This window comes from Lithobates pipiens, unplaced genomic scaffold (assembly GCF_037356315.1).
Source record: "Lithobates pipiens isolate NorthernLeopardFrog02 unplaced genomic scaffold, aLitPip1_a1.2 Scaffold_22, whole genome shotgun sequence".
NCBI classification, from domain to species: domain Eukaryota; kingdom Metazoa; phylum Chordata; class Amphibia; order Anura; family Ranidae; genus Lithobates; species Lithobates pipiens.
The window spans coordinates 153,721,332-153,746,997 of record NW_027507784.1 but is presented as its reverse complement, the minus strand read 5'-3'; the positions used below and the strand labels follow the sequence as shown (position 1 = coordinate 153,746,997).

General features: G+C 42.1%; 1 protein-coding gene across 1 annotated transcript in view; it reads right to left on the bottom strand.

Moving 5' to 3' along the window:
- The window catches only part of PLEKHM3 (pleckstrin homology domain containing M3), a 291,262-nt gene that overhangs the window by 252,898 nt on the left and 12,698 nt on the right, over positions 1 to 25,666 (bottom strand). Inside the window, exon 2 of the mRNA XM_077448491.1 lies at positions 6,425 to 7,084. Coding sequence (XP_077304617.1) covers positions 6,425 to 6,989 — 565 coding nt within the window. The 5' untranslated portion in view covers positions 6,990 to 7,084. The remainder of the gene's footprint in view (positions 1 to 6,424; positions 7,085 to 25,666) is intronic.

The window sequence follows — 25,666 nt, the reverse complement described above, 5'->3', positions numbered from 1 at the left end:
TACCCAGTGCTGAATACTTGCGGAGACCAAGGAACAGCATTCTCACATTGTTTCAAGACACAAGCCACTGGAAATGTTATTTATATTATATTATCATATTAATATTATTTGCAATTATAAACCTGTAATTATAGGGTTACTTTAATCATAGGGATACCTATAAATATACTATCATCCAAGAATTTCTAATAAACCTGGCCCTTTAATGAAGTATTTCCCCATAGGTTCTTACGTGTTTGAAATATTTTCCCAGACTTCGCAATTTTGCTGGTCCCTGCTGAACTGGCCAAAATGTGATCTATCCATCTATGGCCAGCTTTACACTGTAAAATTTTAGGCTGGTTTCACAGCTATGATGTGGTCACACAATACCACAACACATGGTACCCCACTAAATGAAGTTTGGCGTTTTGCAGTACCATTCATTGCCATGCAACACACCTTGTCAGTGAACATCAAAGCATATGCACTTTAGTTTGTTACAATGCACATATTAACAAAATGTGAAAGAGACATTAGTCCTTTGGCACATTAAGGATGTAATATGGTCTGTCAAAAGCTCCCCTACAGCCTTGAATTCCCTCCAATCTAATTAATTCTCTGCTTGGCTCTTTGACCAGTAGCCTTGTGCTATATTGTTTTCCAGGTGGGCTCCACACCCCCAGGCATTCTTAGTTAGAACTTTTTCCACTGGGAGGGACCAAACTAGACCCACCAAAAGATTTTATTGGTTCCTTCACAGCCATAGTGATCTTTTTCCTTTGATGGGTACTTTCACCAAGGTCTCTAGTGAAGCCACCACTCCATTCCATACTACAAGAAGAAATTGTTGAAGAGCCCTTTTGAATGTTTAAGATCCAGCCTTAACTCTCCAGATGGCTGCAGATGACTCTGCCAAGAACAGAAGATCATATAGTACTGTTTTGTTCAGCAGTTTTAGATTGAGATTAAGGTGGAATTTCCCCATCCGTTTCCCCACCAGAAAACCAGTAGAGTAGTATAAACTCAGATGTTCCTATTCTGATGGAACCATATTACAACTTTCTGGTGCATTAGTTGCTGAATCAGGGACTTCATAGCTAGAGTTTTGACCATATCAAACATGTCAAGATTAAAAATTGTGCATGCCCGTAAAATGGCTACAATACCTAACATTTTTCATAGATGACACTTTAAAAGTCTTTACAGGTTAACCGTTTAGATGTAACATGAACTATTGCTCTCACTGCAATGTTTGCAGAGATACCTCACGTGTGGTGCATTCACCATTTACCTATGCAAGTCAGACCTACATGCTTGTTTGCATTTGTGTGTGAGCACGGGGTTGCGGGTGCTTTAAATATTTAAATATTTTTATTTAACCACTTCCATACCGCTGAACATCATAAGTTGTCCTCGGCTTTCAGTGGCGATATGAAAAAAATGATATCTGAATGATGCCTGCCCTTGCAGGCATCATTCCAATATAATTTTCTTCACCTGGCGATTCCCTACACCATAAGAACAATCTTGGTGGCTGTTCAGTCGCTTGATCATTCTTACAGACGGTGGGACGTCCCCCCCGCCGCCGTTCTGTGCTTCTCCTGGCTTGCCCATGCAACCATCGAGCCGGAGAAGAAATCCACCACCGCTGGAAGAAAGTCATAGAGAAATCCAAGGGACAGATGGTCCCCGGCAATCTCTGACTCTCGTAGGTCCGGGCACAATGTTATGACGTCAGGTCCAGACCGGCGGAAGTAAACAAACAATGTAGGGGACTCAGCAGGAAAGCCTAAGATTGTTTTTTTTTCATGTCAAGCTTTCCAGCCTGGAGGAGAGATGTGGGGTCTCCATAAAAAGAGGACCTGTCACGCACTATTCCTATTACAAGGGATGTTTACATTCCTTTTAATAGGAATAAAAGTGTAAAAAAAAAAGTATTAAAAAAAAATTAAAGCTCCCCAGTCCCCACGTCCTCGCACGCAGAAATTAACAGATATGTAGGTTGCGCCCGTATATGTAAACGACGTTCAAACCACATATGTGAGGTATCACCGAGTACGTTAGAGTGCAAGAAATAATTCTAGCCCAAGATCTCCTCTGTATCTCTAAACCTAAAACCGTTAAAAAATGTTAAACCATCGCCTAAGGGGATTTTTAAGTACCAATGTTTAGCGCCATACCACGAGTGTTTGCCATTTTAAAGCGTGACATGTGAGTTATCTAGTTACATGGCGTAACATCATCTTTCACATTACACAAAAGAATTGGGCTAACTTTAGTGTTTATTTTTTTAATATATGAAAAAAAAATGTCTCCAAAAATTTCAATGGCCGCCATTTTATAACCTAGGGCAGTGATGGCGAACCTTGGCACCCCAGATGTTTTGGAACTACATTTCCCATGATACTCATGCACTTCGCCATCACTGACCTAGGGTCTCTGCTAAAAATATATATATATATATATATATATATATATATATATATATATATATATATATATATATATATATATATATATATATATATAATGGTTGGGGTTTCGGAGTAATTTTCTAGCAAAAAAATTTAGATTTTTACATGTAAAAGAGGAGTGCTGGAATTCGCGTGGTATGGAAACGGTTATATAAAAAAAATTTACAGTTTTTTTTTCACTTTGCTTTATTGCGATCATAAGGGTTCAACAAGACGCCTTGTGATAGCATTGGGCAGCGACGGGTACTCTTTATGGAGACACCTGAGGTCTATTGGACCCCTGATATTTACCATTCCCTTTAAAGCATCTACTTAAACACAGATGTGTTTGATCACATCAGTGGCTGGAACTGCCAGGAAAAGATAGTTTTGAAAATGGAAGCGATAGAATCCTTGAATCCTCTTTACTTCCAGCTTCATTCATCACAGATCAGATCAGGAAACGGACATTCCTCCATCTCCTCTCTGGGCAGCCGACCCGGTGGAACAGGATAGCCCAGGAACAGCGGAGGGTACGGTGGCGGTGTTTCTCAGCACTGTAAAAGTAATTGGCTGGCTGTAGAGCCGCTTGATCACTTTTAAATGACAGCCAAAAATGACAGCCAACGCAGTCATGGTACAGTAAATCCACCTGCTGTTCAGGATGTATATATACAGTATCTCACAAAAGTGAGTACACCCCTCACATTTTTGTAAATCTTTTATTATATCTTTATGTGACAACACTGAAGAAATGACACTTTGCTACAATATAAAGTAGTGAGTGTACAGGTTGTATAACATTGTACATTTGCTGTCCTCTCAAAATAACGGAACACACAGCCATTAATGTCTAAACTGCTGGGTACAAAATTGAGTACACCCCTAAGTGAAAATGTCCAAATTAGGCCCAATTAGCCATTTTTCCCTCCCCGGTGGCATGAGACTTGTTAGTGTTACAAGGTCTCAGGTGTGAATGGGGGGCCGGTAGGTAAATTGCTACAGCACTAGAAATAGCGCCTGCATAGCGCTTGAAAAAAGCCTCAGTCGCAAACTCAGGCTTTCACACTGGGGCGCTGCGCTGGCAGGGCGTCACAAAAAGTCCTGCCAACAGCTTCTTTGCAGCTCTGTAGGAGCGATGAATACACTGCTCCTCCACAGCTCCTACCCATTGAAATGAATGGGGCAGCGCTGCAATACCACTGGCAAATCACTGCTGCAGCGGCGATTTGCGTGCAGATTTTACCCGCTTTACCACTGACCCCCGGGGCGGCTCAGTGTGAAAGGGGTCCAAGTCATCATCATGTGTGATCGTGTGTGTGCCAGGCCCAAGCAGAAGCAAGCAGCCAATCAAATATAGTGCTCAATATGGATTAAGTAAATATGCCATTGATATCATAGTTGAATGATAAAGTGATTTGTGCAACAGCAGGTACTACTTGCACAAATCACTTCATTACACTTTATGATATCAATGGCTAAACATATTTATTTAATCCAAATAGTTTGAGCACTATGATTGATTGCTTGCTTTGCAGTTAGCACTGGTTACTGGTACACTGTACACATGCTGCATGGTCTAGTTAGGTGCTTAAGTTACTCTTTCTCTGAGCTCGCCCAGTGGGAGGGGCGCTCTCGCTGTGCTTTCTGGGAGAGGGTACTTAAGATGCGGACGTCACGTGGGTCAGGGTTCCGGTCCAGAATGATGTACTGACTTCATGGTCCTGGTCCTCCTGACCAGCCCCCTGGAAGGTTATGGCCTGAGGTGCGGATCCACTCGACTTTAATGTCTTGGGGCTGGCTAGCCCGAGGCAGGGAAACTAAAAGAAGGATTCTGAGGTGGTTGGGTGCCGTCTCCAGTTCGGGAGAGACCCAGTGACTTCAAGCATTCCAGGGGAGGACTCTTCAGAAGAAGGCCACATACAGGTTGGTTTCTTAGTAAGAGCCTGGAAGGGCTGAAGTAACCGAGAGAATCCAGTCTTGTGAATATCGCCAAGCTGGCTGAAAGATCCAGGTATCCTACAATTGTTTTCAAGCTTAGTTTTCCTACGTGTTCTACAACAACGTCTGTGGCAGAGACATTATCTGGTACGTTCTACAACAACGTCTGTGGCAGAGACTTGTTCTTGAGTAAGCACCTAGTTGGCTGCTAGGCCTTGTGAGAGAAGGACTGTCCAACCGGAGTGATCATCCAGTTGTGAATTGGCTATTCTCTGGATGTAGTCAAAGTAAGCAAGTTCTTTAAAAAAAAAAAAATTGACTTTGACACTAATGCCGTGTACACACGATCGGACTATCCGCCGGACTTTGTAGCGGAGGTCCGCCGGACTTTTCCGAGCGGACCTGCCCACATATGACCGTACTTTTCCGGCAGGAGTCCGCCAGACTTTTGAAATGAACGGACTTGCCCACACACAGAGAAAAGTCCGTTCATTTTGAACACGGATCCAGGTAGCCGGGACTAGCGAAGGACGTCAATGTCGCCGCCTCCATTGGCGAGATTGACACATCGCTAGCCCCGTCACCTGGTATGGTCCCCCCCAAAGTCGTTTTTTCTGGCGTAGGGCTTCCCTTCCATTGACTTCCTGCGCTAGTCCTGTCCACCTGGAGTCACGTTCAAAATGAACGGACTTTTCTCCGTGTGGGCCCACACACGGGCGGATTTTCCTCTGGATAGTCTGATCGTGTGTACGCGACATAAGAGTACCTGAACTTCCTTTCCAACCCTCTGATCCCAATTTAAGAGACTGTTCATTGTCTACGTTTTGCAAATAAAATCCATTCAAGTGGATCTGTTGTCGGTCTCTCAAGTTACTGGGCCAGCTACCAGGGGAACCCCTAGACGTACAACGAGGAGAACAGAAGGTAATGGTAAGCCCAAATCTAACCAGCAGCTCCTTTGGGGGTTAGTGCTACATGTATATATATTACACATACATACATGCTGGATGGCAAGTGGTTAAAGGGTAAGTTCACCTTTCTTCCACAAAGCTGTCCCATATTGGTAGAACACCATAGTGCGCTAACCCTACCTTCCAGCAAGGGGTTCAGTTCATATAATGTATTCCAAAACTGCATGAAAAGGAAGCTTTCTACTGCCAATGGGGACTCAGGAGCAGCCTTTGGGACCAGCACCCCTAGTGCTTCATGAGGCAGCACCATCCGGTCCTTTTGGACTGCACATGAGCAGTGTGTGCCAACTCCTGTCGCAGCCGCTGAGCTTACATGTGGGGCCCAAAGGAACATTCTGAAATGGAACAACTGAAAAGGAGCCCTGGCTGGGTGGTAGATTTAGCACATTTCGCTGCTATAGCCATATGGGGCAGCAGAGATTGTTTTCTGCAGTAGGGAAAGTAACCCTTTAACTTAAAAAAAATAAAAAAATATCATGGTCATAAAATATGATTCAGTTTCTTTCCAGCATACTTACAGGATTCTTAACCTGTTAACAGTATGCATTACAACGACCCCAAAGAAACAGCCAATGTGATTAAAAATTATCTTCAGCATACAGATGAACAAGGAGTCCTGGGAGTGATGATTTGGCCCTCACAGAGCCCTGATCTCAACATCATGGAGTCTGCCTGGGATTACATGAAGAGGCAGAGGGATCCGAGGCAGCCCACACCCACAGAAGATCTGTGGTTAGTCCTCCCTTATGTTTGGAACAACCTACCTGCCGAGTTCCTTCAAAAACTGTGTGCAAGTGTACCTAGAGAAATTTATGCTGTTTTGAAGGCAAAGGGTGGTCACACCAAATATTGATTTGAATTTCTATTTTCTTCTGTTCATTTAGAGCATTTTTCACAGTTTATATATATATATATATATATATATATATATATATATATATATATATATATATATATATATATGATAGAGAGAGATAGATAGATAGATAGATAGATAGATAGATAGATAGATAGATAGATAGATAGATAGATAGATAGATAGATAAAGAAAAAGAGAAAAAAAAGAGCGATCCATACCAGTATTTCCTTCAATGTCTCTGGTGAAGTGTACCCCTTGGCTTGATGAGCGTTGCAAAGGTGCGGACTTGCGTACATTGTTCCAGTCTATATGACTGACATCAGACCGTGACCTGTTGTGACCTGGTCTAAATTTTGAAGTGTCTTCAGCGAGGCCCACTGTGTCATTAACTGACTGAGGTCTGTCACGTCTACGGTGACATGCACTGAATAAGTTATAAGCGGAGAAGTCTTTTTCCTGTCCTGCCAACAAAGGTATGTCAGGAAATGTTCTCCTAGTTGATGAAAAATGTTCTTTGGCATGGATCCCATTCTTTGCTTTGGCATCAAAGAGACTGCTCTTACACCTCTCCCAAATAATGCTACGTTTTGAGGTGTTTGCATTTTGCCCATCAACCTCTTGCTTGATTTTACTGGATATGTCATTTCCTAACAGTTCTGGAGCTTCATGAATTCCAAAGACTTCAGACTGATGATTACCATGCTCTAGTTTTTCAAAAGAGTTGAAGAAATCCTCTGTGACCTCTAGTGCTGGACTGATATCATCCACTTCCAGTGCTTCCATTGCTTGTCTACTTTATCATTAATGATGCATTATCAGTCAAGCAGTTAGGATGAACACATATCAGCTGATCAAAGTGAAGAGTCAACACCAACACTCTAAAAAACAAAACAAAAAAAATTGTCATATAATCACTTTGTTTTTACATTTGCTGAAAAAAATAAAACGTAACTTATTGTTACAGTTATACACAATGGTAATTGTCTAGATAGTCTGAAATATTTTATACTACTGCCAAGAGGTGCAACTAGCAAAGAAAAGAAATGCAAATCAGTGTGCATGGCAAATGCATTTTTCGGAATTATGATTTATTTTCTTTATTAGGGCTTTTGCACACCAGCAACTAAATGCATCCCTGCATACATATTATTGTACAAACCTAAAGCTATAGACGAGCAGCATGAATTTAAAAAGAATCTGTCATGGGAAAAATTACTGCAGCAGCTTCCCAAAATTTCCAGTCACCAGTAATTTCTGGATTGTTTGCACAGCCAAAACTCCAACACAACACCCCACACATTCCTATAGGCCCCTTATCATTGGCCAATACGAATGTGCAGTATCAGAGAATGCTGAAGCTTTGCCAATCAAAATGGTCTGACATCCGGTTTTGATAAGGGGGCTACAGTGATCCTACAGCCTAAACATTTTTTTACCTTAATGCAGTCCTTGCACTAAGGTAAAAAATGTTAAGGCATCGAATGTTGCCCCTCACCCCCACCCAATACTTACCTGAGCCCTCATTCGATCCAGCACTGTGCACATCTACAGCTCTTCTCTCTCCTCACTACCAGGTCTCACTGGCTTTGCTGGGGCACCGGGAGCTATTGGCTCCCAGTGCTGTCAATCAAAGCCAGCGACGAGTCAAGTAATTTTGCAATGTGTTAATGTGCTGCCCCCTGTTGTGTGCATTTTACAATCTGTGTTTATAGTACTGTACATAGAGTAATGCTCTGTTCACATGGTTGGACATTCCGACGACAAAATCCATCGGATTTTTTCCGATGGATTTTGGCCCAAACTTGTCTTGCATACACACGGTGGAATAAAGCTGTCGGAAAATCCGATCGTTCAAAACGAGGCGACATAAACCACGTACGACGTGACTATAAAGAGGGCAGTAGCCAATAGCTTTCATCTCGTAATTTATTCTGAGCATGCGTGGCACTTTGTCTGTCGGAATTGTCTACAATTGTCTACACACAATCGGAATTTAAACGATTGGATTTTGTTGTCAGAAAATTTTAGATCCAGCTCTCAAACTGTTTGTCGAAACTTAACACGGAAAAAGTCCAATGGAGCCCACACACATTAATTTTTTCCGACAACACGATCCGATCGCACATTTTCATCGGAAAGTCCAGCCGTGTGTACAGGGCATTACATGCAGGCTTTATGCATAGGCTGGCATATGACTATAGCACTTAGCTGTACCAGACGTTAAAGAGGAAGTAAACCCTGATGAGTTTACTTCCTCTTTCATTCCCTGCAAAGGCAAAGCATAATGGACTACTATGCATCGCATAGTAGTCCATTATGTGTCACTTACCTGACACAGGAGCCAGCGATGTCACCGCTGTCCCCTGTACTCCGGCACATCCATCTTCTCGGTGGGGTCTCGCTGCTCCGCCACTGTCATTCGGCGAAGCCGCGATGACGTCACTCCCGTGCATGCCCACGGGAGCCGACACGCGCGGCATCTTCGTCGTTGACGATGCCGCGCTCAGTGCGCCTGCGCGCCGCTGTCTACGGTGCATGTGCCATAGACAGTGGTGCCTGTCTTTCAGCAAATATCTCCTAAACCATGTAGGTTTAGGAGATATTTCTTGGACCTACAGGTAACCCTTAATCTACAGGCACTATGCAGGCGTGATTTTTAGCGCTGTAGCGCCTATAAAGCACCTCAGTGTAAAAGGGGTCTTAAGAATAGAAACAGGTAGGAATCTGCAACAAAATTTGGAGAAATCCTTGTGATGTACAATACATTGGTCGCTCAGTGTTTTTATATTTTTTTTTCTCAAACGTGGAGTAAGGCTCCATTCACACTTGTGCGACTTGTCATGGAAATATGGATGCAAAGTCTTGTGACAAGTTGCAGCCCATTTGTTTTAATGCCACCCGTTCACATTGGTGACTTTGATGTGCCAGAGAGTGTAAAGTCACATCAAAGTCACGCTCCCAGCTCGCTGGAAATCATGAGACTTTGGAGTTGTGCAAGTTGAGAATGGAGCCTTACGTCTTGTAGTTTTCAATGAGCTGCGAGGGCACTGGTAAGCGCTCTTATAGTTCATTGATCTTCCTGCCCTCAGGTTACTGCCTGCCTGTATAAAGTTCAGGCAGACTGCTATGCTGAGAGTTTCCAAGGGTTTGAGATTGCACCCGCAATCGGCTGAGCATTGCAGGCTTCTAAGGAAAAATAAATAAATAAAAATAACAAAAAATTTAATTTAAAAAATTTGCATTTATTATTATTTTATTTTTTTGGTGAACTTATCCTTTTAAACGAATAACAAATAATAAAAAACATAATTACTATACATCCATTTAATTAAATGGAGCTAATAGTCTCCGTTTTTCATAGCTCAGTCTGTTTTTTTTTTTTTTATTCATAGTTAGTATGTATGAACACACTGTTTACAGAAATTGTCACGTACAATGCAAAGAAAAAAAAAAAAAAAAAAAAAGGAGGACAGCTCTGCTAATGAGTTGCCACAAAACAGAAATGACTATCAGAAGGTCATGGGGCCAAATCTAGCCTCAGCTGTTTAGGAACAAATGGGATATGCCACCACTGAACTCATGTATTCCAAAGGAAGGAATGGTTTCCAGGACTATTCGTATATTACAAAAATAAGGACAGCAAAAAGGAGTATGTATTGGAAGTCACCAAAGCATACACATGTCAACATTGCATGCAAAGGGACAATTTCATGAAAAATGCCCTTTCCAGGTCCAAGTGGGAGCATGTAAAAGTAGTATTTACACTGATTTTGTAAAAAAAAAAAAAAAAAAAAAAAAAAAAAAAAAAAAAAAGCAGCTTTATGCTATAAGCTACCTACTGTCAAGCCAATTTTAGCGTTTGTGGCCAGAATAAAAGCACCTTACACTAGAATGAACTAGACGGTCTAGCGTGAGTAGCTTATTGTTTAAGGTGCACATGCATGAAGAGTTTGTTTAACCAGCCATACCTCATAGGAAGGAAGCAGAAGTTATATAGCATTCCAGTCACTAAAGCACAGTTTTTGTTCTTGTTGCTTATACATATACTGTACATGTATGCACCAAATGTGTACACAGACTACACAAAACAAAGAATGACACACAATAGGAGTCTGAAAAAAACCTGTTGTAAACCTTTACCTGCTGTAAAAAATCAAATCACTGCTCGGTTGTACCTATTTTTATCCTCAGAAGCGAAGATGACCAAACTTGTTTGTGTTACATGGTATTTACGTGTGATTGTTAACTATACTATATTGTAAATCTCTATGAACTTTCTTTTAACCCCTTAGAGCCATCCCCTGCCGATCCTTTAGGGGTTTAGAATGCCGGGAGGTGGGGTGGGGCTTATCGTCATGTAAAAGCTGAGTTTGGCTGTCACATGATTGGAAAGCTCCCAATCGCAAGATGTGAACGTGAGCTTTCAGTTAGCCGCTGATAGGAATGCACCGATACCATTTTTTTTTTTTTTCAGTACTCACCGATACCAATTACCGATACATAACGCAATTGTTTTGTTTTCACTTCAGCTGTCAGCAATGGTATAAATCATTGAAAAGTTATTTACGAATTAAATAAATAGATTTTTTTTTTTTTTTACATTTTGTGCTTTTTCAATGTGAAATGTGTAAATATATGTTATATATGTGTGTGTGTGTAAAATATTCATTAACAAAGCAAACAAAAAAAAGTTTTAATTGCTTACTGTTTATAAAATACACATGAACAAAAAAAAAAAAAAAAAAAAAAAGAAAGCAGGAAAATAATTAAATGGAAGAGAATAGGGAGTTAATTAAGGCCGATTAGAGTAAATTGAGAGTTAATGAGGGGTTAAACAGAGGAACATTTGTTCACCCCTTTGATCTGCAGATGAAAAAACAGAAAGATTCAAAAAGAAACAATGTTTCTTTTTATTTTAGTGTTTCAGAGGCTGATCAATGTTGTTAATAAACATTGCCTGTTGCTTTTTTTTTGACAGCTCCAATTACCGACTTCTTTAACACTTTAGCTATCAACAGGGGAGACCCACTGACAGCTCAAAGAACTGAGCCTGAAAGTATCGGTGCATTTGCAGGAGTACCGATACTCGTGCCAATACTCGGTAGCGGCACCGATACTAGTATCGGTGCAATCCTAGCTGCCGGTAACTGTGTCGGGAGTGCGCAGGGCACGCGCTCTCAGGACAGATCAATTGGACGCAAATATGCGGCCGCCACCAAGGCTTGGTTGCCAAGAGGCAGAATATTTACTTTTGGTTGGTGCCAAGGATTTATGCTATTAGAACTTTATAAGTTAGTGACACTAAACTCGAGTTTAGAAAGGAAAAAAAAATACAAAAAAAAAAACGATTTACGTATATGCAGTATTTCTAAAGTGGTACTAAACACACACTATTTAATTTACATGATCCCTTCTCTTTCTGTATGTGGATGATACTGTATGTGGCACTGTAATTATTTTAATAAAAGTACCTTTTTCCTAATCGATACACAGCTGCCACATGAACCAGCTCTTTCCCAGCATGTCTGCAGGGAAATAGTGGCAGGAGGAGCTTCCAGTCCACTGCTGCTGGTCACATGTTTAACCACTCCAATACTGGGCACTTTTACCCCCTTCCTGCTCAGACCGATTTTCAGCTTTCAGCGCTGTAACATTTTGAATGACAATTGTGTGGTCATGCTATATTGCACCCATATTACATTTTTATAATTTTTTCCCCACAAATAGAGCTTTCTGTTGGTGGTATTTGATCACCTCTGTGTTTTATATTTTTTGCAAAAAAAGTAAAAAGGATCAACATTTAAAAAATAAATAAATAGTTTTCCTTTGTTTCTGTTATAATTTTTTTTTAAATAAGTGCGTTTTCTCATTCACTGATGGGCACTAATGAAGAGGGACAAATATGCAGCACGGATAGGCAGCATTGATGAGGAGGCATTGACAGGCATTAAAGGCATTACTAATTGGCAATTGTGATGAGCACCGATTGGCACCTGATGGGCACTGATTGGCATCTGTGGTGGGAACCTCTGATGGGGGCTGAGCTGATTATCAGCACAGACCTTCCGTCAGGAGAGGCACTGAATGGCTCTCCTCTGCCTGGGTCTTGTCAGCGCGAACTGAGGAAAGTCGATTACCAGCACTTCCTGGGTACCGCTGTGATTACCACGTGATCAGGTGTGACCAAAGAGCCTACATGATAGGCTCTTTACCAAGATTGGAGATGCAGTGTGTCAGAGCAACAAACCGCACCACTGATTGCCGCTCTTTGGCTTAGCCTGTTGGACGTCATATGACACCCAGTCATTCTGCTATAGGCCAGACGGGATGTGTTTAAAAAAAAAAAAAAAGGCTTTGGAATACAGAGTAAAAATAAAATACCAATAAACCGTTTTAAATTGTCATACACATATGATTTGAAATCAAATCTGTATTTTTTTTTTGGTAATAACATGGGGTGGAAAGATTTCTGTGAGTCTCGCCCCTCCAGCCTGTGTCTTAGAATAAGAAAAAGGTGAAGCCTCCCATTGTGGATTAGCTGGTTGAGGGCATGATGGAGGAGGGAGGGAGTGGGCCATCATTTACCACTATGTATACCCCCACATGTGTAACTCTATAGTCACATGGGCTGCTCAGATGTGATAGGGAGGAAATGCTCAGCATAGAAATTCACTGAAAACTGAGCATGTGCAGAGATGCCAACACTGCTCTGCAAGCTGCATTGGGGACATGGATAGAAGGTGCAAATAGAGAGTAGCAAGATCAACCAGGTTTTTTTGCAAAATACAGGAAACAAATCTCATAGTGACCGAGTGAGTATGAAAATGTAATACACCATTTGATAGTTTTTATGATGTGGGTTTAGTGAAACTTTAATGCTAAAAAAGTACCTTCTATTGCTCAGCCTCCTCCAAATCTCCAATTTTTATGTTGCTGCTGTGATCTGACTTCCTGTGTTAGAGGCTGGCTATGTTCATTCTCTATGGCCTCACTATATGCAGGAATGTAGCTACCCTTTCTTGCTCACTCCCGAAATGGACTATGGATTTGTAGCGTGTGTGAGTAAAGCACATAAGCGCAACTAACCTGCACTGCTCATTCCAAAAAGAAGTACGAGTGAAGAGGAAAGGTTTGGGAGCGCACAGAGAACATTACTGCTCTCTATTGCATCACTTACATATTTCCATAAATATCAATTTAAAGTGGTTTAAAGTGCATTCTATGTATTAAAGTGAAAAACCATCTTTCCCCAGACCCCACTTTCTCTTACCTGATTTGATCCAGCGATGTGCATGAGTGCAGCGGCTTCGGCCGCTGTCCGTCTCTCTCCTCATTGGACAGCTTGATAGCAGCAAGAGCCATTGGCTTCCGCTGCTGTCAATCAAATCCTGTGACACAGGAGCAGGGTCGAGTCCCACTGTCTATGTCAATGGACGCAGCAGCGGGACTCGGAAGCAAGCCCACACGGGTGCCCCCATGGAAAGTGGATTTCCGTGGGAGGACCCTGGAGTGTCAGCAGGGGACCCCAGAATGAGAAGCATCGAGGCTGCTCTGTGCAAAACCACCAACTCCAGGAGCTTCCTGATGGCTCAAATTCCGCAAACTACATTGAGGTCGCATGCTTGCCATAGCCAACATCACTTCTGCTTTCTCTGCGAGTACACTTTCGGCTGCTGGAACGCACACCAGTCAGAGAAACAACACACTGCTGTTTATGTTGGTACTAACTCTACCACCTTATGTAAGAACGCACTTAGCTGTTTTTACTGCCATTTACTTATAATAAAGATACTAGACTATGATCTGGTATATTTCTTTTGGGTTCCCATTTTGAAAGTGTATGGGAGAGAGATTCTTGGATAGTTGAACTGGGCAATTTCTGAGTGACATCCATTGAAAATTGCTGAATAGAACAAAGGCTGGATTATGATTATCGGGCGTGTTACAGATTGATAGTTGGGGAGTGTGCATTTCTTGCACATGTTTTGGTGGAGCACTATATGGAGAGAAATATGAAAGGCACCTTGTTTTCTGCACAGTGAAAGGAGTTTTTCTTTGAAGTTTATTCATCACATTGATGGGGCTTGTTTAATGGATTATTTTTGATCTTAAGTTTCAAATTGCAAGGTTCACAGAAGTAGTGCCTATCTTTTGTTTGTCATTTTAATACAAAAAAAAAAAAGTTTACAACCACTTTAAATATAATTTTACCTTCATTATTCTAAGTGGTCACATGACTGCAAAGCCCCGGCACCTCTGTGTAACGATCAGGGCCGACAATGGGGCTTTGTTCCATCAAGTAGCGACATCCACTGCTCTGTGCCACTTATTGGCGGGGGAAAGAGTTGCCTCCCACCATCTGCACATCACACAGAGGAGACGGAGCTCTGTGGTCATGTAACGGCATAGAAAAACCAGCGAAAAAAGTATTTAAAGTGGTTGTAAACCCTTACATATACCCAGAGATTGGACTAGCCTTAAGGTGATTGACAGAGATAAAATAAAACAAATTCTCCTACATAAGTTGTACCTGTCTATCTGCTGTCTTCTCTTCTCTGCATCCTTTCAAAGTGCTGAATCGTAAAGCTTATCTGAGAGTTCAGAAAAAAGGGGGCGGAGAGCTGAAATGACACTCTGCAGAGTTCACGGAGGAGAGCTCTGAGAGCTGATTGGAGGGAAGGGACACACCTCCCTCCATACAGGAGCAGAGCTGAGTCTGTTAATCTACTGGAGCTCCCTCCCCATCACCTTTTTTCTCTTGGTGTCAGGAAAACTTCAGAAATCAGAAGTGATTAATTCTGATAGCAGAAGAACAAAGTAGCAGAGAAAAGTGACACTGATGCCGCGTACACACGATCAGATTATCCGGCGGACTTTGTTCCCAAAAGTCCAGTGGGCTTAGAAAGAAGTTTTGACTTTTTGACAGTCCGGCGGACAATCCGCCCCTCTGTGTGCTAGTCCACCGGACTTTTGAAATGAACGGACTTGCCCACACACGGAGAAAAGTCCGTTCATGTTGAACGTGGCTCCAGGTAGACGGAATTAGCGAAGGAAGTCAATGTCACCGCCTCCATCGGCTAGATTGACACCTCTCGAGCCCCATCACCTGGTATGGATTTAAAGGGCCCCCCCCAAAGTCCATAGCAGACCCTTATCCAAGCTCGCAGCCCAGCCGGTCAGGAAAAGGGGTGGTGACAAGCAAGTGCCCCCCCCCTCCTGAGCCGTACCAGGCAGCGCGCCCTCAACATGGGGGGGTGCTTTGGGGAAGGGGGTCCCTGCGGAAGAAGTCGGAAGAAGACCCCTGGATGGCAGCGACGACGAAGGAGAAAGCCAGACTCCTCTGCTAGTAAAAGAGCAGGAGATAGCAGAGGAGTCCGGCGAGAAGACCCCATCAAGGCAGAAGAAGACTACCGGAGCTGGCTAATAAAACATTTTAAAAAACGTGTGTTGTGTTTTTTTTATTCACACTTTGTTCCCCAGTTGAATGGGTAGGGGTACATCGTACCCCATACTCATTCACATAGGATGGGGGTTTCCCTTACAATGAATTGCGGCGGCAGCACCCGACAGTCCATCCGAAAATGGGCTGGGGTGCCGATATCGCGGGCTCCCTGGGCAGGTAAGTGTCTATATTAAGTCAGTATTTGTAGCTGCTGACTTTTAATTTTATTTTCCCCAGGCGGAACATCGCTTTAAACTAGAAGTATGGCATTTAACAAAAAAAAAAAAAATCCAAAATAAACACATACTCACTTAGATGGCTGTAGCACTGATTGCATGTGCAGCTGTCCGCTGCCGTCTCTAAGACAGAGAACTGAGCGATCAAACACTGCTGATCACTCATTTCTCAGCCAGCAGAGAGCTGGTGATTCAGTCAATGGCTCTCCTCTGCCCCCTCCAGTGCTCACTGAAGTGCTGTGCTGTGACGTAGGTGGGAGTAGCTGGCTCAAGCTCTCAGCAGCTTTATGACTGGGTCTATGATGTCAGCCGACAGCAGGCTTTAGCCTGCTGTTGGCTGAAAATGGGTCACAGGGGTGCAGAACGAACTGCACTCCTGTGATCCATAGAAGTGTAGCCAAGAAATCTTTGGCTATACTTCTCCTTTAAAGTGGTTGTAAAGGCTCAAGTTTTTTTAGCTTCATGCATTCCATGCCCCCCAGCCCATCTCGATCCAGCAATGTGCACAAGAGCCTCGGCTGTCCTGGGTCTCTCCCTCCTCATTGACTGAGACAACAGCTGGAGCCATTGACTCTTGCTACTGTCAATCACAACCAGTGAGTGGAGGATGGGGCCAAGCTACGGCTGTGTGTGAATGAACACAAAGAACAGCGACTCAGGAGCCAGCCTGTTCAGGTGCCCCATAGCAAACAGCTTGTGGTGGAGGCACATGGTAGGAGGGAGGGTTCAGGAGTTCCAGCGAGGGACCCAAGAAGAGGACTGGGGCTGCTCAGTGCAAAACCATTGCACAGAACAAGGAAGTATGACGTTTGTTATTTGAAAAAAAAAAAAAAAAAAATATATATATATATATATATATATATATATATATATATATATATATATATATATATATATATATATATATATATATATATATATATACGCCTTTACAATCACTGTAAGGAAGCAAGTTACTGTGGATGTACTATTTATATATTATATATATATATATATATATATATATATATATATATATATATATATATATATATATATATATTATACATATACATATATTATATACATATATATATATACATATACATACAGTGCCTTGCAAAAGTATTCAGCCCCCTTGAACTTTTCAACCTTTTGCCACATTTCAGGCTTCAAACATAAAGATATAAAATTTTTATTTTTTGTGAAGAATCGCCAACAAGTGGGACACAATTGTGAAGTGGAACGAAATCTATTGGATTTTTGAAACTTTTTTAACTAATAAAAAAAATGAAAAGTGGGGCGTGCAAAATTATTCGGCCCCCTTGCATTAATACTTTGTAGAGCCACCTTTTGCTGCAATTACAGCTGCAAGTCGCTTGTGGTATGTCTCTATCAGTTTTGCACATCGAGAGACTGAAATTCTTGCCCATTCTTCCTTGCAAAACAGCTCGAGCTCAGTGAGGTTGGATGGAGAGCGTTTGTGAACAGCAGTTTTCAGCTCTTTCCACAGATTCTCGATTGGATTCAGGTCTGGACTTTGACTTGGCCATTCTAACACCTGGATACGTTTATTTGTGAACCATTCCTTTGTAGATTTTGCTGTATGTTTGGGATCATTGTCTTGTTGGAAGATAAATCTCCATCCCAGTTTCAGGTCTTTTGCAGACTCCAACAGGTTTTCATCCAGAATGGTCCTGTATTTGGCTGCATCCATCTTCCCCTCAATTTTAACCATCTTCCCTGTCCCTGCTGAAGAAAAGCAGGCCCAAACCATGATGCTGCCACCACCATGTTTGACAGTGGGGATGGTGTGTTGAGGGCGATGAGCTGTGTTGCTTTTACGCCAAACATATCGTTTTGCATTGTGGGCAAAAAGTTTGATTTTGGTTTCATCTGACCAGAGCACCTTCTTCCACATGTTTGGTGTGTCTCCCAGGTGGCTTGTGGCAAACTTTAGACGAGACTTTTTATGGATATCTTTGAGAAATGGCTTTCTTCTTGCCACTCTTCCATAAAGGCCAGATTTGTGCAGTGTACGACTGATTGTTGTCCTATGGACAGACTCTCCCACCTCAGCTGTAGTTCTCTGCAGTTCATCCAGAGTGATCATGGGCCTCTTGGCTGCATCTCTGATCAGTCTTCTCCTTGTCTGAGCTTAAAGTTTAGAGGGATGGCCAGGTCTTGGTAGATTTGCAGTGGTCTGATACTCCTTCCATTTCAAAATGATCGCTTGCACAGTGCTCCTTGGGATGTTTAAAGCTTGGGAAATCTTTTTGTATCCAAATTCAGGCTTTAAACTTCTCCACAACAGTATTACAGACCTGCCTGGTGTGTTCCTTGGTCTTCATGATGCTCTCTGCGCTTTCAACAGAACCCTGAGACTATCACAGAGCAGGTGCATTTATACAGAGACTTGATTACACACAGGTGGATTCTATTTATCACCATCAGTCATTTAGGACAACATTGGATCATTCAGAGATCCTCGCTGAACTTCTGGAGTGAGTTTGCTGCACTGAAAGTAAAGGGGCCGAATAAACTTTTCAGTTTTTTATTTGCTAAAAAAGTTTAAATTATCCAATAGATTTCGTTCCACTTCACAATTGTGTCCCACTTGTTGGTGATTCTTCACAAAAAATTAAAATTTTATATCTTTATGTTTGAAGCCTGAAATGTGGCAAAAGGTTGAAAAGTTCAAGGGGACAGAATACTTTCGCAAGGCACTGTGTAATATATATATATATATATATATATATATATATATATATATATATATATATATATATATATATATATATATATATATATATATATATAAACCACAATACTAGTGAATCACAGCAGAAACATTTCCCAAGATTATTAGTATCATTAAAGAGGAAGTAAACCCTGATGGGTTTACTTCCTCTTTTTTTCCCTGCAAAGGTAAAGCATAATGGACTACTATGCATCGCATAGTAGCTCATTATGTGTCACTTACCTGACACAGGAGCCAGCGAAGTCGCCGCTGATCCCTGTAGTCCGCCGCATCCATGTTGCTGGTGGCGTCTCGCAGCTCCGACGAATCACAGCGGCGAAGCCGCGATGACGTCACTCCCGCGCATGCGCACGGGAGTCGCGTCTCGCAGCTGCCACTCGGCGAAGCCGCGATGACGTCACTCCCGCGCATGCGCACGGGAGTCGACAAATTTGGCAAATCCATTCATGGATTTGCCGCATTTAGTGCGCCTGCGCGCCGCTGTCTACGGCGCATGCGCCGTAGACAGCGGTGCCCATTTTCGGGCAAATATCTCCTAAACCATATAGGTTTAGGAGATATTGCTTGGACCTACAGGTAAGCCTTAATCTAGGCTTACCTGTAGGTCCAAGTTGTTTGGAAGGGTTTACTTCCTCTTTAAGTTGCATCTCTACTGGAGGCTATTTTGCCATTCAGGTTAAAGAGACCCTGTCACCAGACCTAACTTTTTCAATGTAAAAAAACTTGCAACTGTAGAAATCCCCCATTTTATGACCATGTAACATTTATAGAATAATGACCAGTTCCTGGAAATATAAATTCCTGTCTGTGCCAGCCCTTGCACTTAGCTCTCCTGCCCCCAGTATGCAAGCAGATAGATAGCAGGTGCCTGCACAGGTACAAAACATTGGGGGGTTATTTACTAAAGGAAAATCCACTGTGCACTGAAAGTGCACTTGGAAGTAAAGTCGCTGTAGATCCGAGAGGGGCATGCAATAAAAATAAAAAACAGCATTTTAGCTTGCACATGATTGGATGATAAAATCAGCAGAGCTTCCACTCTTTTCAGATCTACCCCTCATATTTAGCGTGTCTAAACTTCCAAGTGCATTTTCAGTTGTCATTGTCTAAAACTGGCCACACATTGACCAACTTTCATTTGGTTCCTGATGAACTGGCCAAAATTCTCTCAGTGAGTGCCACATGTCTCAAAAAAACTTATCGGACTTGTCTGATAAAACAAAAGGAGCTGAAATGTTACTTGAGCCAGCGAGCTCTCCAAATGTTTTTGTTCTCTCGTTACTTCATATGAACTCAGATCAAAGTCATTGGATGCTTTTTTTCTTCTCTGCAGGTGTACAGATCAGTGAGGACATCCCTTTTACATTGTAATATCGGAGTTTGCAAAGGCATTTATTGCACAGAAAGCAAATGTATATCCTTTGTGGATATTGTAGAATATATTTACGTGCCTTGAAAAAGTATTCATACCCCATTGAAATGTTCCACATTTTGTCATGTTACAAATAAAAGCATAAGAGGAACTTTATTGGGATTTTATGTGATAGGCCAACACAAAGTGGCACATAATTGTGAAGTGGAAGGAAAATAATAAATGCTTTTCAAAATGTTTCACTAATAAATATGTAAATATTGTATTCAGCCCCTCCGAGTGAATACTTTGTAGAATCGCATTTTGCTGCAATTACAGCTGTAAGTCTTTTGGGTAAGTCTAACTCTATACCATTTTTGCCTGTTCTTCTTTGCAAAATAGCTCAAGCTCTGGCAGACTGTATGGAGAGCATCTGTGAACAGCAATTTTCAAGTCCTGCCACATATTCTCAATTGGATTTAGGTCTGGATTTTGAATGGGCCATTCTAACACATGAATATGCTTTGATCTAAACCATTCCATTGTAGCTCCGGCTGTATGTTTAGGGTCATTATCCTGTTTAAGGTTGAACCCCAGTCCCCAGGCCCCAGTCTCAAGTCTTGACTCTAATGCCGCGTACACACGACTGGACTTTTTGACAGCAAAGGTCCGACAGAACGAGTCCGTCGGACAATTCGATCTTGTGTGGGCTCCATCGGACCTTTGCTTGCCAAAAATCCGGCGGACTTTAGAAATAGAACACGTTTTAAATTTTTCCGCCGGACCGAGCAATCCCTTCGTGTATATGCTAGTCCGATGAACAAAAACCGGACTTTGGTGCGATTGTGTGTGGCCAAGTCCGTTCATTCGGAAAGTCCGTTGGAACTCCACTGAAACTCCGTCGGAAAGACCGCCGGACCTAGTCCCTCGAAAAGTCCAGTCGTGTGTACACGGCATTACAGGTTTTCTTCTAAGACTGCCCTGTATTTGGCTCCATCCATCTTCCTGTCAACTCTGACCAGCTCCCCTGTCCCTGCTGAAGAAAAGCATCCCCACAACATGATACTGCTACCACCAGGTTTCAGGATGGGGATGGTGTGTTCAAGGTGATATGCAGTGTTAGTTTTCCACCATACATAGCATTTTGCTTTTAGGCCAAAAAGTTAAAATTTGGTCTCATCTGACCAGACACGTGTTTGTGGTGTCCTTCACATGGCTTCCTGCAAACAGGACTTCTTATGGTTTTCTTTAAACAATGGCTTTCTTCTTGCCACTCTTCCATAACAGCCAGATTTGTGGAGTGCACGACTAATAGTTGTCCTGTGGACAGATTCTCCCACCTGAGCTGTGGATCTCTACAGCTCCTCCAGAGTTACAATGGGCCTCTTGGCTGCTTCTCTGATTAATGCTCTCCTGGCCTGGCCTGTCAATTTAGTTGGACGGCCATGTCTTGGTAGGTTTGCAGTTGTGACATACTCTTTCCATTTTAGGATGATGGATTGAACAGTACTCCGTTAGATATTCAAAGCTTGGGATATTTTTAATACCTTAACCCCGCTTTAAACTTCTCCACAAATTTATCCCTGACCTGTCTGGTGTGTTCCTTGGCCTTCATGACGCAATTTGTTCACTAAGGTTTTCTAACAAACGTATGAAGGCTTTACAGAACAGCTGTATTTATATTGAGATTCAATTACACACAGATGGACCCTATTTATTAATTAGGTGACTCCTAGAGGCAATCGGTTCCACTATATTTTAGTTAGGGGTATCAGAGTAAAGGGGGCTGAATACAAATGCATGCCACACTTTTCACATATTTATTTGTAAACAATTTTGAAAAACCATTTATTATTTTCCTTCCACGTGACAATCATGTGTCACTTGGTGTTGGTCTATCACAATAAATCCCAATAAAATACATTTACATTTTAGGTTGTAACATGACAAAATGTGGAAAATGTCAAGGGTTATGAATACTTTTTAAGGCACTGTAAATGAACATTTTTGTGCCTAAGGCTCAGCTTAAAGTGGCTTCTGACTATATTGACCTCAGGAGGTTTACAGTAAAAGTGTATGACTTCTGATCACACGAGACCAAAAAGTATATTATTAGCATTATGTAAATATGGGAAATAAATAAAAAGCTTTCCGAACAATCATGACTGAAAAACAAATGTCAGCCAGAAACGATATGTTTCTGGTCATAGATCTTAGCTTCTCTCTGCTCAATTACTTCTGACAGCACCTGCCAGGAAGCCGTGCTTTGTTTGGCTTCCTCCAACATCCCAGCAGGGTTTAGACACCCTTCATTGCTGCTTGTTGATGCATGAAGAATTGCAGACAGTGGGCAAGGGTATACTGTGCTTAATAGATGTGGGACAGGTAATAACAAGACTTTACTATACACAGTACACCTAGAAGGACCACAGGCAGCTCTGCTAGAGAATTCTAATCTGAGGATGGGTGGAAGTCTGAACAGACAACTTGTGCACGTCTCAATCACATGTGTGTGGTTAAAATAAAATACTTTAAACATATACATACACACACACACACACACACACACACACACACACACACACACAATAATAATAATAATGGGGGGGGGGGGGTGAGCCAGTACCAGATTTTTAACGGGTTGGACATGGATGTATTATTGCACTTACTGCAAAATGCGGCACAAATCTGTCAGCTCAGCTCTGCCAATCGATATACAGGTAGAGCCATCGATTGTCTCCATCTGTTCTATATACATACAATCCCAGCACTGGGATTATAAATTGCTCAGATGTACTCCCACCTTTTTCTCTTTTTTACCTGATGCAATGGAAGAGCTCGTGCATTTTGTATAATTATGTGCTTTGCGTAGAGGCAGTACCCTGCAGACAACATTTAAATGCACCTACAGCTTTTTATAAAGCAGGGTTCACACCTATGCACTGCTGTGTGGTGTGCTGCTTAGAGCTGCATAGAGGTGCCAGTTAAAACATCTGTCTTATGACAAACTGCACAATCAGAGGCATTGGAGAGCGCCTGGTGCTCGTACCTGCTGCAAAAAAAAAAAAAAAAAAAAAAAAAAAAAAAAAAGTAGGACATGTTTAAATCATAGCAGGTTCTCTCAGATATATTTTAAATCAGAAATAAACCCATGAAAAAGATAAAACTAATAAAATCCGCTTTTGCTGCAATAGTCAACTAAAATTCAAATATTTCTCCAGCATTTCTTTTTTCCTCCACTAGATGTCCTTTGAGCCCAGGCTTTTCGGGTCCGGACCTGAATTTTGAATGAACAGTGAAAGGAGAAGCAACACAATGATGAGCTAAGTTTTCAGTCAATTGGCCTTCTCTTCCACTCAGCATGCTTCTTGTCAGCACATGAACTGATTGGCTCCTTGTACAGCTTCTTCATCTCACACTCTGCTATATAGATGTTGGTAGATCCCAATAACAGGTCAAATTCAGGTAGTTTACAACATTTTATTACGTAGTAATTTCAAATTTTAATTTCTTCAGATCCGAGCTATAGCCAAATGACGGCTACAGCACGGATCTGCTTTGCCGGGAGGGCGTCACTAGACGTCCTCCCCTTAGCAAGCTGGGTGCGCCCCCCTGCAGGGTGCACGCGGCGCGCACTGTGATTGCCTGATTCATTGAGACTTGGGTGATCACAGATCGGAGTAAGGGGGTCGATCCCGACCCCTTACCACGTGATCAGCTGTCAGACAATTTTTCTTCTCACGCTGGCAACGTGAAGAGAAAAAAAAAGCCGATTACCGGCTCCTGTTGAAGGGACATCGGTCCCATGCAGGGAGAGGCGAAGCCGCCTCATATGTGCCCACAGATCAGTGCCCACAAGTACATCAGTGCCACCTATCAATGCCCACTAGTGCCACCTATCAATGCCCACCAGTGGTGCCTCATCAGTGCCACCTAGAAGTGCTGCCAGTGTTGCCTACCTGTGCCCATCACTGCCACCCATCAGTGCCCATCACTGCCACCCATCAGTGCCCATCACTGCCACCCATCAGTGCCACCTATTAGTGCCCACCAGTGCCGCCTATTAGTGCCCATCAGTGCTGCCTTATCACTGCCCATCAGTGTAGCCTCATCAGCGTGCATCAATGAAGGAGAAAAATTACCCGTTAACAAAATATAAAACGGTTTTGTATTTTTTTTTTTTAAACAGAGGCGATCAAATACCACCAAAAGAAATCCGTATTTGTGGGGGGAAAAAATGATAAAAATTTAATTTTGGTACAGTGTTGTATGACCACGCAATTGTCATTCAAAGAGTGACAGCTCTAAAAGCTGAAAATTGGTCTGGGCAGGACGGGGGTTTAGGTACCCAGTAAGCAAGTGGTTAAGCTTGACAAACAATTTACAAACTGAATGTGCAATCTATGTACTACTAATTTTAGATTTACATTAACTAACGCAGCTTTAGGCCAAAGCTAAAACAATAAATTAAATTTTCATGCAATTGGGTGGCGAGGGCATGAAATACAGAGTTGTTGGTTAAAGCCAAAGTATGACCTAAAACCATTTTTGCCATTTGCACGGTAAAAATAAGTCAGCTCTAATGAAGTGCCCCGTCTCTGGCTGCTGTAGAGTTTTTTGCATAGCTTACCTTTACTCAGGCAGCAGTCTCTGTGCTGCAATACACTCAGTACATTGATCACTGTGGATCGCTCGCTTGGCACCTCCTACATTCATCAAACGTTTTGTGATTTGAGGAAAGACTATGACATTCATCTGCATCTTCTCCAATCACTGAATGCTTAGCATTCAATGATAATAATGCAAAGTTTTTTTTTATGCAAGTAGCACTCAACGTTCAGTGGTCATGATAATGGTAATTTATGCACAGAGATCAACAGTTAGGATTAATGCAGTTCTTTGCCCCCTTCTACTAAACATTACAGCAGCATATAGATCTGCATGCATATATAAAATAAACTTACATTAAACATGTTTTTCTTTTACTTACAATTCATTTTTTTTCCACTTCCTGGTTTCTTTGAGGCACTGGTGATGTAACCTTGACCTCACAGCTGCATCCTGGGAAATTCCTGTCACGTGTTCCAGGAGGCAGGTGTTTAATCAGATTAGGCAACCCTTCAGAATGTGTAAAAGGAAGTGATGTTTCGTCGCCGCCATCTTGCTACACCCCGCACTCCTCCACAGTAAGGATACACTGAGTAGGGGGGCAAGCGGACATCTTGTTACACCCACCAGAGTTCTGCATTTTCCTCTTTTTTTTTTTAACAGTAAACTGAGATTACATAGTGAAATACAGTACTTAGAACTCCATCTGACTGTTTAGATGTTGAATTTTAAAAGTAGCGCAAAGCCTGCTGATCTCACGTTTGCTAATCGGACAGAAGTTCGCTGCTAAACAGTCAGACGGAATTCTAAGTACTGTATTTCACTATATAAACTCAGTTTACTGTAAAAAATAAGTGTAAAATGCAAAACTCCGTTGGGTGTAACAATATGTCCGCTTGCCCCTTCTCAGTGTATCCTTACTATGGAGGAGTGCGGGGTGCAGCAAGATGGCGACGATGATGAAACGTCACTTCCATTACACATTCTGACGGGTCGCCTAATCTGACTAAACACAGGCCTAGAGTTCTAGGCAGAGATCCAGGAAGTAAAGGGAGCTAGATTCATCTGCCCTTAGTAAAAATG